The sequence below is a fragment of the Dunckerocampus dactyliophorus genome, chromosome 16 (assembly GCF_027744805.1).
Source record: "Dunckerocampus dactyliophorus isolate RoL2022-P2 chromosome 16, RoL_Ddac_1.1, whole genome shotgun sequence".
NCBI lineage: Eukaryota > Metazoa > Chordata > Actinopteri > Syngnathiformes > Syngnathidae > Dunckerocampus > Dunckerocampus dactyliophorus.
In genome coordinates, this window is record NC_072834.1 from 21,893,676 (window position 1) to 21,905,967 (window position 12,292).

General features: G+C 44.0%; 1 protein-coding gene across 1 annotated transcript in view; it reads right to left on the bottom strand.

Moving 5' to 3' along the window:
• The window catches only part of cnih2 (cornichon family AMPA receptor auxiliary protein 2), a 28,314-nt gene continuing 16,022 nt past the window's right edge, over positions 1-12,292 (bottom strand). Inside the window, exons 3-6 of the mRNA XM_054754179.1 lie at positions 12,235-12,282; positions 8,288-8,400; positions 8,070-8,213; positions 1-5,041 (exon numbers count right to left, since the gene is read on the bottom strand). Coding sequence (XP_054610154.1) covers positions 5,014-5,041; positions 8,070-8,213; positions 8,288-8,400; positions 12,235-12,282 — 333 coding nt within the window. The 3' untranslated portion in view covers positions 1-5,013. The remainder of the gene's footprint in view (positions 5,042-8,069; positions 8,214-8,287; positions 8,401-12,234; positions 12,283-12,292) is intronic.

The following is a 12,292-nucleotide window of genomic DNA, read 5'->3' on the forward strand; positions in this document are numbered from 1 at the left end:
TGATTTTGGTAGTTCTTTTATTAGAATACATATGAATCGCTGTATATGAACTGTACATCGTTAGTATAACCTGATAGATCTAAAGTTGTCCACCAAACTGTCGGAAGCGTACAATGATCAGAAATGTATAAAAGACTGTTACAAATGCTGTTACCAGTTCCTAGAATGTTTAATTAAACAGCACATACATGGCGACGTTGAACCAAAATGTGTTTGTCCGTGTGCTTCAGTGGTGATTGTCCTGACTCAGCATTTGTCCACGCCCTGGACACAACATTAGGTACAGAAGTGACCATGAATATCTTTGTCATGGCTCTGGTTGTGGGTGTCTCATGTTGTCACCAGCGTTGTTGAGTGGACAGTATGTTGCTTCATTAATTGTGCCTGTGAATATTCTCATTCATGCAGGTCACTGTGTTCTCAAGGCGTTGAATCGATCGCAACTGGCCTGTTCGGCTTGTCTGAGAAGACGTTTGGCCTCTCATGTGAGGCTTCATCCGTTCATGCTGAATGACGAGGTGGGACAAACACTAGTCAGACTAAGTAGGACAGCTCTAGTCTGAGAACGTTCGCTCTTATGAGGTGTCAAAGGACGGAAGTTAGGATTCAAATGTAGTGGGGCCCCTGCCCGTCACTGATGGTCGTTTTGGTGGTATCGCCCTCATTAGCATTCCATTGTCCATGTCATGATGGTCATGGACCCACCTGACGCCAAGGTGGTTGTGCCTTGTTTGTTGGAGGCTAAATGTTTGAATCTTTTGGGAAGGGATGGAAGCACAGCATGTATGTGGGAGGAAGGTGGTGTCGCAGACCTCCCCCTCCGTTCAGAGATGGCTCCTCCTTTAGAGGATTTTGTACCAGGTTCTCGGACTAGAGCTGTCCTATTTAGTCGGACTCGTGTTTATCCCACGTAGTCTTTCAGCATGAACGGATGAAGCCTGCTCGGACGAGAGGCCAAAGGTCTTCTAAGACAACCTGAACAGTCCAGTTGCGATCGATTGATTGGTGTTTTTTTGTTGAATTTGAGGACGTTCTCTCATGTTATGTTGTGGATTTCAGTGACTCATCCAAATTACCATCAACTCAAAGGTCAGATACAAATTTGACCTTTTTTCCTCCCATAGGACTTTTTAGATGAGGTCCGTCCGGAGACTTTGTTAATGTTCTAATGAGATTTAAGGGAATTTATGTGAATTTAATCAAAACAAACTACACTGTATACAAATAGACTGATGGACATCTTGTTTTGCCATGCACGCAATGGCTACATTTACATGAACGTCAATATTCCAATATTAGGTGGCAGAAAGGACGGCGTTACTAACGGAAAACCATTCAGATGTAATGATGGTCATGGTCATACCTTTTATCTGTACTGTACATGAAGTACAAGCACCCTATCCTTCTGCAGGAAAAACGCTGGTACTTTGTTGTAAAAGTTTGCTTTCCTTCTGGTGAGCTTGGATATATACAGTACTGTAATACTCCATCTTGGCAGTCAAATTCATTCATTTGTTCAGCTTACTGCTCTCCAGATAGTGCTGCTGCTATCAAAACTAACAAAAAAAAAAGTTTTTTCCTCTACACGGAAGGACGGCAGTAACACGCATGATGCCCTGGCCCCTTCAGGATGAGGCGAGTACTGCAGCGTGTCCGCGTGTGACATTTCTCTTGATTTCATTGTCCGATTAGTAAGAGTAATGATGTCCCGCTTACATGAAAGACATTAGAAACTCATGTTGTATAATAAATGTTTCTGCAACATTATATAACTGGCGACATGCTGACAAACTGAAACTGGCAGGCGCCGTGATCCGACTCCGTGCACTCAGAGGGCCAGCAGGGCTAAGAAGTCGTGGGAATGATTGGACTCATACAGAAAACACATTTATAGCACGCTTCAATGGACAAATATAATTTTGTTTATGTTATCATCATATGTTATACATTTTTTTAAATCTTCTGTATCATGGCAACCGAATAAAGTTGAATGAAATTGTCCATGTAAACATAGCCACTGCTGATTTGCATTATTTCTATCAGTCTTTTGTCCTGGTATTGCTGTCTAATACAAATGAGTGACTTTCATACACTTGAACGTACAGGAAAAGTTAGATTTCTAAAACAGTGTGGATGTTGACACTTTTACTCCTAAGTATTGATATCAAACACGTACATCCGACACGCGGAGCCGGCTATGAACCACGTTGTCATCAGGCCCCTGAATGGCTGTATTTCTACCGCTGTTGGAATCACAATAGAACCATCGCTTATCTACAAATAAGTCCAACGAATGAAAAAGAGCAGGTGAGCAAAGGCTTGGTCGTCAAGCAACAATTATTTCACGTGTGTGATTGTGTTATCCAAATGACTCTTTACATATTACAAATAATGGTTATCACCGAGTCATTATCTGTCCCCCTCACCTACTACAGCGGAACCCGTTCATGTCGACGCGTCTCGGACTGGCTGCCTCACGTAAACATAACCCAAACTGAAACTAGCCATGGGTGCGCATTTGCTTGTGACTTTGCCCAGAGACATCAGGAAAATTGGTGAAAATAAAGGATTTTCTTCCATTTGTGCATATTATTATTATGTGATATTTTATACTCTTATCTTAAGCTTAGGTCACAACCGAGTGTACGATTTTTTTTGGCCGCTGCGTGGAGAACATAGTTGTGGTGACCGTGAAGGAGTAAGATGTTGACACGCATGGAGGACGTGCAAAATTTCTGAACGTGCGTTGGCCGCACTAATTTCGTACAGTGGTGTGAAAAAGTGTTTGCCCCCTTCCTGATTTCTTCTTTTTTTGCGTTTCAGATCATCAAACAAATGTAAATATTAGCCGATGACAACACAACTAAACACAAAATGCTGTTTTTTTATTATTAAGGGAGAAAAGCAAATCCAAACCTACATGGCCCTGTGTGTGAAAAGTGAAAACACAACTGCAATCAAGCGTTTGTGATAATTTGCAATGAGTCTCTTACAGCGCTGTGGAGGAATTTTGGCCCACTCATCTTTGCAGAATTGTTGTCATTCAGCCACACTGGAGGCTTTTCCAGCATGAAGCGCCTTTTTAAGGTCATGCCACAGCATCTCAATAGGATTCAGGTCAGGACTTGGACTAGGCCACTCCAAAGTCTTCATTTGGTTTTTCTTCAGCCATTCAGAGGTGGACTTGCTGGTGTGTTTTGGATCATTGTCCTGCTGCAGAACCCAAGTTGGTTTCAGCTTGAGGTCACCAACAGATGGCTGGACATTCTCTTTCAGCACAATTCATGGTTCATTTATCACAGCAAGTCTTCCAGGTCCTGAAGCAGCAAAACAGCCCCAGACCCTCACACTACCACCACCATATTTTTTCGCCATTTGTGGATAATGGCTCTCAGTGTGGTTGGCTGGAAAACCAAAACCGTTAGAAATGGCACTTTTTCACACAGGGCCATCGGTTTGGATTTTTTTCTCTCTTAATATTAAAAAATTTCATCTGAAAATTGGATTTTGTGTTCAGTTGTGTTGTCACTCACTAAAATTGTTTGATGATCTGAAACATTTAAGTGTGACAAACATGGAACAACACCACAGTATGAGCAAAAACATCTGAATTGATCTGCATTGTGAACGTAGCCAAAGACGTATTGGCTGAACATTAATATCGGATTTATATCTACAAACGAAAGAGGCCTGGGTCTCATTTGGAAAAATGGAATTGTACGGTTCACACTGACATGAAAATATTAGGTACAACAAGCAAAAAATCGGAATTGACGCGCTGTCGATATGAACGGGACCAACTTAAGCAGGTTCCACTATACATACACAAACGCAGACACCTCATCTAACCTATGACATTGCTAGTTTGGAGTATTTAATTGCTTTTCATACGTAAGAGCTGTACGCTTTACAACAGATCTGAGAAATGTCGCTGCGCTAAAATGGCTAGCATATATGCTAACGAGTAAACATCACTGGAAATAAGGCTTTTCTGCACACAAAAAAATACAGACTATAGTTAGTTTTCTTTTTTTTTTCTTCTTTTTTCTTTTCTTGTAAGCAAACCATTGCGCCAAGGTTAAATACGTCTTGAAGAAAGTGAAAACCGAGACACAGTCGGCTGCTGGCGCCTTAGCGTTTGGACGCAGATATACAACAGGCATTTCTTTTTATAGCTCGCCGCTTTTTGTTTTCACTTGCTTCATGTTCTTTGGCACAATGTTGTTGTTTTTTTCAGATACGAACATTTGGCATTGAATCTATGAGCAAAAAGCCCTCCTCTAGCTATCTTTAGCACAAAATACGTCCTTACAGCTAAGAACACACTTAAAGGTGAATGAATTGTCAGCATGGAGACTTCAACCTTGCTATTATTATTATTATTATTATTACTACAATGTGAAAATGTTCTTGATGAACCTGATGGTCAAAGCTTTATCTCCATCTTGGTTGAAAGTGTCTGTGCACGCACCGATCTGTTATATTCCTGTCTGCATTTTCAGTGCTTTTTTTTTTAAAACTCAACAGAAAAACAGTGGTTGGATATTAGAGGTGTCTATTATTTGAAATATACACAATAATAGCAAACATCTGGCCATGTGCACACTTTCAGAGATTACAGACATATTGTTTCGTGTTCCAGCCCATGTTAAGTGTTTGGAGGGTCACAGTGAGTTGAGAGACTGGATCAGTAAGAGCAGCACGGGATTACTCCAGCCCTTCAGAGTCATTGTTAAGTTTTGTAATGAGGCGTAAAAGGCAGCACAAACACCTTTTCCATCGTCAGCATCACTTCCATCCTTCATTCATACCTTTGTCCCTCTGTCTCACTGCGGTGTTTGACATAAAGCAATATAAATGGAGCGGAGGCCACACCTTTTACATTCACAATGACACTCATATCGGGTGTTGTTTGTGTCGTATTCCAAGGTGAGACCGTGGAAAACCCAAGCCGCAGACGGGAAGGTTCTTTTCTTTTGGATGACGTTGTACCTCGGTCTCAGCGTGAGTTTGTTAGAAGCTCACCAGGGCGTAGACCATGCTGTATCAGCAGCGGATGAATAGACACAAACGGACAGTTCATGCACTTTGCTATAACACTGGAACTGAAATGAAGGCTGCATTTACACTGCATGGTTCAGTTGACCTGATTCTTATCTTTTTTTTGTGGCCTTGAGTGGGACCTGTTACGTGGCTCTCCAGTCCACTTCTACTTGAGCCTTTTTGACCCTTAAGTGACACCATCTTCTGCGCTGATGTCTGAGAAGAAGAACTTCTACTTCTATAGTCTTAAGGCAGGGGTTTCCATCCATCCATCCATCTTCTACCGCTTATCTGAGGGGGCAGCAGCCTAAGCAGGGAGGCCCAGATTTTCATCTCCCCGGCCACTTCGTCCAGCTCCTCCCGGCGGATCCCGAGGCGTTCCCAGGACAGTTGGGAGACATACTCTCCCCAACGTGTCCTGGGTCTTTCTGACCAGATGCCCAAGCCACCTCATCTGGCTCCTCTCAATGCGGAGGAGGAGCAGCGGTTCTACTCCGAGTCACTCCTGGATGACAGTGCTTCTCACCTTATCTCTAAGGGAGAGCCCAGCCACCCTACGGTGAAAACTCATTTCAGCCGCTTGTACCCGCAATCTTGTCCTTTCGGTCAGTACCCAAAGCTCATGACCACAGGTGCGGGTAGAAACGTAGATCGACCAGTAAATTGAGAGCTTTGCCTTTCGGCTTAGCTCTCTCTTCACCACAACGGACCGATGTAGAGTCCGCATCACTGCAGACACCGCACCAATTCGCTTGTCGATCTCGCGTTCCATCCCTCCCTCGCACTTGTGAACAAGACACCGAGGTACCTAAACTCCTCCATTTGGAGCAGGATCTCATCCCCGACCCGGAGATGGCACTCCACCCTTTTCTGGGTGAGAACCGTGGACTCGGACTTGGAGGTGCTGATTCTCATCCTGGCCGCTTCACACTCGGCTGCGAACCAATCCAGTGAAAGTTAAAGTTCACGGCTCGATGAAGCCAGCAGGATCACATCATCTGCAAAAAGCAGAGACTCAATCCTGCATCCACCAAACCGGAACCCCTCAACGTCCTGGCTGCGCCTAGAAATTCTGTCCATAAAAATAATGAACAGAATTGGTGACAAAGGGCAGCCCTGGCGGAGTCCAACCCTCACTGGAAACGGGTCCAACTTATGGCCGGCAATGTGAACCAAAGGGAATGAACAGCCTGAATTAGCTGGTCTGATACCCCATACTCCCGGAGTACTTCCCACAGAATTCCTCGAGGAACACGGTCGAATGCCTTCTCCAAGTCCACAAAACACATGTAGACTGGTTGGGCAAACTCCCATGCACCCTCAAGGACCCTGCTGAGAGCGTAGAGCTGGTCCACAGTTCCACGACCAGGACGAAAACCACACTGCTCCTCCTGAATCCGAGATTCAACCCTCCAGCGGATCCTCCTCTCCAGAACCCCTGAATAGACCTTACCAGAGAGGCTGAGGAGTATGGTTCCCCCGATGTCCACGCGATGCTGCAGACTCATGTGAACCAAGACATGTCTACAGCATCCATGGCCTTAAGGAACTCCGGGCAGATCCCATCTGCTCCCGGGGCCTTGCCACCGAAGAGCTTTTTGACAACCTCAGCAACCTCAGCCCCAGAGATAGGAGAGCCCACCGTGAAGTCCCCAGGCTCTGCTTCCTCATCGGAATACGTGTCGGTGGGATTGAGGAGGTCTTCAAAGGATTCTTTCCACCGATCCACAACATCCCAAGTCGAGGTCAGCAGCACACCATCCCCACCATACACGGTGTTGACTGTGCACTGCTTCCCTCTCCTGAGACGCCGAATGGTGGTCCAGAATCTCTTTGAAGCCGTCTGGAAGTCGTCCTCCATGGCTTCTCCGAACTCCTCCCATGTCCGAGTTTTTGCCTTAGTGACTGCCAGAACCGCAGACCGTTTGGCCTGCCGATACCTGTCAGCTGCTTCCGGAGTCCCATAAGCCAAAAGCCAAAAGACTCCTTCTTCATCTTGACGGCATCCCTGACCACTGGTGTCCACCAACGGGTTCTGGGATGACCGCCACGACAGGCGCCAACCACTTTACGGCCACAGCTCCAATCAGCTAGTGCAGCCCTCTGTATTATCTAAAAATAAAATGAACTGTTGATCCCAGCTGGGAGGAGGCCCCAGGGCAGACCTAGGACATGCTGCAGGGACCGTGTCTCACAGCTGGCCTGGGAACGCTTTGGTGTCTTCCTGGTGGAACTGCAAGAGACTGGGAAGTCTTAGCTTCCCTACTGAGACTGCTGCCCCTACAACTCAGACCCGGATCAGCGAAAGTAAATGGATGGCTGTTGTCCTTGTCTCTTGTCTCTCTTTTTTTTTTGTCCCCCTCTCATCCCCCCCATTACACAAAGCTATTTTGTTCAGAGAGCGTAGCCTATATGTATTGACCTACATTGGATGGGTTTTAGTGTCTTTAATGTACAGAAACGTGTGAACATCACATGTCTGAGCCAGTGATTCTCAGCTCGTTTCAGTGGGTCTTAATCTTGCACTGTTATTCTGGAGGGTTTTTTTGTTTTTTTAAATAATAGACCGATACTTGGCATCAACACTGTCCTTCTATTTGAAACCCGCTGTCATAGAAGAACACCCGCAACGTCTGTTAGTAGTCCACTGCCATGAAGATGTTGAATGTGCCAGACCTGTATCTTTTTGAGCTTTAGAAAATCTTTGCGTATGCATACTACATATCAGTTGCTTAAGTGGAAGGTGCATCTTAGTTATCCATTTCATTCGCCTTGTAAAATGCTAATCAGTAGTGCCTTGATGGGATTTTCAGTGCAAATTAGCATCGAGCTAGAGCATTTGTTTAAATGCTTTTGTTTATGTTGATGTATTAATTTTTCGTGTTCAGTTTTACAGTAGACCTAAAACCAATTACCTTTTTTAAAAGCAATTTGCCCAACACTGCTTGGGAAAGTCAGTAATTGGAAGACCTGCAGTGTAAATGCAGTCTACATGATCATGGAGAAGATCGTAGAGTTAAACATACCTGTAGAGATAATAGAAGAAAGAGAGCAGATAAAAACCCAGCTTACACCAGGACTCCTTCTGACAGTAGTTGAGGATGTCGGCGTTCATCACACTCACGGGATCGTACATAACCTCTGACCCATCAGCCGGTCGATGGAAAAACCTAACAAGACAGATATAGACTCATTTCAAAAGAACGTTTGAAGACATCAGCTAGGGGAGCGGGTTGATCCGTACCTCCACAGATGGTAGAAGAGAAGCGGGATATTTAGGCCAAGTGTGACCCACTCTCCAGCGCACATGAACATGAGGCAAAAGAGCCCATGGATAGAATACTCTGGGACCACCAGCTAAACACAACACACACAGAAATGTGTTAAAGTACCTTGAAATATCAGCTCTAGTTGTTTGGTGATATCATGATGTCATTAATCACTCCTGATCAAAATCTTAAGACCAGTTAAAAATTGCAAGAATGCACATTTTGCACTGTTGGAGGTTCTACGTAGAGCTTCAAATAAGAAATGGGAGTGAGACAAAAAACATTGTGAGTACGCAAACAAGCAGGACGTGAAATAAGCTGTCCATCAGTTGATCAAAAGTTTAAGACCACAGCCTTTAAAAAACAAAAATCTTGGCAAAAATGTGGCTTCAGTGTGATTTTCTGTCATGTTCTCTTCATGACGAAGGCAAAAGAGCTTTCTCTCGTTGAACGCGGTGGGATTGTTGAGCTCCATAAGCAAGGCCTCTCACACCGCGCCATTGCTGCTGAGGTTGGACGCAGTAAGACAGTCATTTGAAACTTCTCCACACATCCCGAGGTATATGGAAAAAAATTTCAAGTGGTAGACCCAAAAAAATGTCACCGGCCCTGAGCTGGACAATCTGATGGCTGTCTGTCAAGACACGGGACCATCCTCGGCCCAAATGATGGTTGTTACTGATGCCGAGTGAAGTCTAATCATCAATCATCAGACGGCATCTGCAAGAGAAGGCTTTTAAGAACGTAAAAAACAACGTCTTCAACGCCGCAACATTGCCCGTTTTGGAATTTTCAGGAGAGCACCAAACATGGGACATTGAAAGGTGGAAGAAAATTCTATTCTGATGAGAAATAATGCAACCTTGACGGTCCCGATGGCTTCCAGCGTTACTGGCATGACAAGGAGATCCCACCTGAGATGTTTTTCACACGGCACAGTGGAGGGGGCGCCGTCATGATCTTTCAATGGAACAACGGAGCTTCAGGTTGTGAAGGGGCGTCAAACGGCAGCTGGCTACGTGGAGATGTTGCAGGGGGCATCCCTCATGACTGCAGGCCCGCCTGACAAAGGACTTCTTCCAGAGGAAAAAGATCACTCTTTTGCTGATCTAAATCCAAATGAGAACATTTGGGGATGGATGGCGAGGGAAGTTTACAAAAATGGACATCAGTTCCAGACAGCGGATGCCCTCCGTGAAGCCATCTTCACCACCTGGAGCAACATTCGCACTAGCCTCCTGGAAACACTGGCATCAAGCATGCACAATCCCATTTTTGTTGTGAGTAACACAAATGGTGCAGCTACTCATTATTGAGTCCTTTTTTGATCATTTTATTTCTATTTTAGTGGGGTTTCACTTTTTTTTCAGCTATGGTCTTAAATTACTCTTGAGTGCTTGTTTGCAATAAATTGCTTACTCAAAATGTTTTTTGTCTCACTCCCATTTCTTCTTTTTGCATTTGGAAGTGCTACCTAGCACCTCCTTAAAATACTGCAGTGCAAAATGTAAATACCTGCAATTTTCCAACTGGTCTTAGGATTTTGATCAGGAGTGTATATCGTTTCCATGACTGGACACCAGTTCATTATTGCATTCGGATGTTGTAAAATGTAAAACATTGAATGGGTTCTTGCTATCGCGGTTCACCTTTCGCAGATTTGCTGTTTCGTGGATTTTTTTTTTTACGACAGCGTATGAACGCTGTTACAGGCTGAGCCTGGCCCTTTAAGAAGAATTGCATTGTGGGAAGGTGAGTCTCTATCTCTTCCCTCTCTCGTCTGTCTGCACCGCCCATTGTTTTCTGCGTCCTGATTGGCTCTAGATAATTGTCAATCAATCTCCTTCTTCGTGCCGTCCTGCCATGTCTCCTGTGTCATCACTAGCTTGCTTGCTTGCTAGCTTGTAAATAAATCTTCGGTTCGTCTGCAGCAATATGTTTTAACAAGGATACAAAACCGAAACCATTTTATCACATTCAAACGAAGGTTTTAATGTGATAAAATGTTCGTGCCTGTCTGAGAAAAGTGTGTAAAGTGTATGTTGAGGGGATTTACAGCCTGAAAACATGTATAATCATTGTAAAAGAAAATGAAGCTGGCTACTTTGCAGATTTCACTTATTGCAGGCTATTTTGGGAACCTATCCCCCGCGATAAACGAGGGAACACTATAGTGTCATTTGTAAGGAGACGTGGGTGTTTATGCATAGTTACATCATTACAAACAATAGGAAAACAGGAAAAGAGGAGGAATGAGGCGCCGTAATGGTGGCCTGCATGGATAGATGGCACCATCGCCTTTTGTGTTTTAAATAATACATACTGTATTTATACTGTATACTGTATATGTATGATAGTCTCAGTCAGTTATTTCTTCAGTGTGAGGTAGGGATGTCCCGATCCACATTTTTTGGCTTTCGATCCCATCTGATTTTTTTTCTATAGTGTTGCTGATCCAATCTGGTACCGAACCAAAGTATCGCTGAATTAACTTTTTTGTTACACAGCATGACCAACAATATTGTTTGGCTTTTGTACCAAACCTCTGTGAGTCAGGTCTGTAATCCAGTAAAAGATCCAATAAACATCTATCCAATAAAAGATCAAATTTGAAAAAATGGGTGTGCAAAATACTTTTAGGGTAGGACTAATCATTTGACGTGGTTATAGATCAATTTGTGGTGTGATTTAGAATGTAGGGCTTTTTTTTTTTTTTTAACAAACTCTCTTCAATAGTATGCAATAGTAATTTATTGACGGTCCCTAGTATAAATAACCAGCGGTTACAAACACTTCCCGTGTGAGCATTGGCAATGTTTCACTGGTGTGGCCAAAGTGAGACCGTTACTCGCATAGTGGGGGCAATAAGTTGATACCTGAAATGTCTAGATGGCCAGTGGGTGGCCGGAGAGTGACCAAGGGTGGCCACGACCACCATGTAGCTAAGCCACAGCAGTCCGGGCACAGTGAGGGGGAACTACCGCTGTAGCTACGGAGCCGAATATCCAACGTACAACGTGAAACTAACTTACACTGCAGACCTGTCTGCATGGTGGTGTTGCGGGTGGCGAGAGTGGAGTGGCAACCAGCATTGAGGCGCATTACCGCAACTCCGTAATTCACTTTCAGTTCACTTAATAGAAAGTCACTCTGTTCAGATTTGGACCAATTTAAGTGTTTGTCTGGATGCTGACTTTTTCTTTTGTCCATTTGCGTTGGCCAGGTGGTATTCTGTCGGCTTATTAGAGACTATTTTTGCTCTAAACAGCTGCCGTCATTGTTGAAAATGCCAGCACAATAGTCAGTGGTTCCACAATAAGTGCATCCGTGGGTTTGTTTCTCTCTCATCCTGAAAGTTGCAAATATTTGCTTTACTATAACTACACTAATATTACACTGAGCTCCCATAATGTGTTGTTTTTTATTGGTTTACTTGGTTTCTTATAAATTCAACATATTATTTGCTGTCTGTTCTGTCTTGTATCGAATGTATTTTAATCATGTATTCATTTTTTGGAATTATTTTACAACGGTAATTCTTATATTTCAATGAAATCTGGTGCTGATTTATTACATGATATGCTTTGCCAAAAGCTCTGTTATTGTGTTTTATAACAATCAAAATGGTCTCCTCTGTGTGGGACAGATGTTGCAGACATTTTTCCCTGTCGAATGCAAAGAGAGATCACAATATGAGCAAGTCGGAGTTGTGAATTTGCATGTGGGTGGGTAGCATGCAGTGAAGGTGGCCTGTGGTGATGACTCCATGTGAAATGGAGTGTGTGTGTGTGTGTGTGAGTGTGTGTGTGTGTGTGTGTGTGTGTGTGTGTGTGTCACGGCTCTCCCACCGGAGGCAGAGACAAATGAAGCCCCTCTGGTGTCATTATCGAGCAGCTGCAGGTGAAAAGCAGATATTACTCACTCTGCGAAGAAGGTTGCAGATTCGCTCGATATTGAGAATCCTTTCCCTCTGTGGAGTG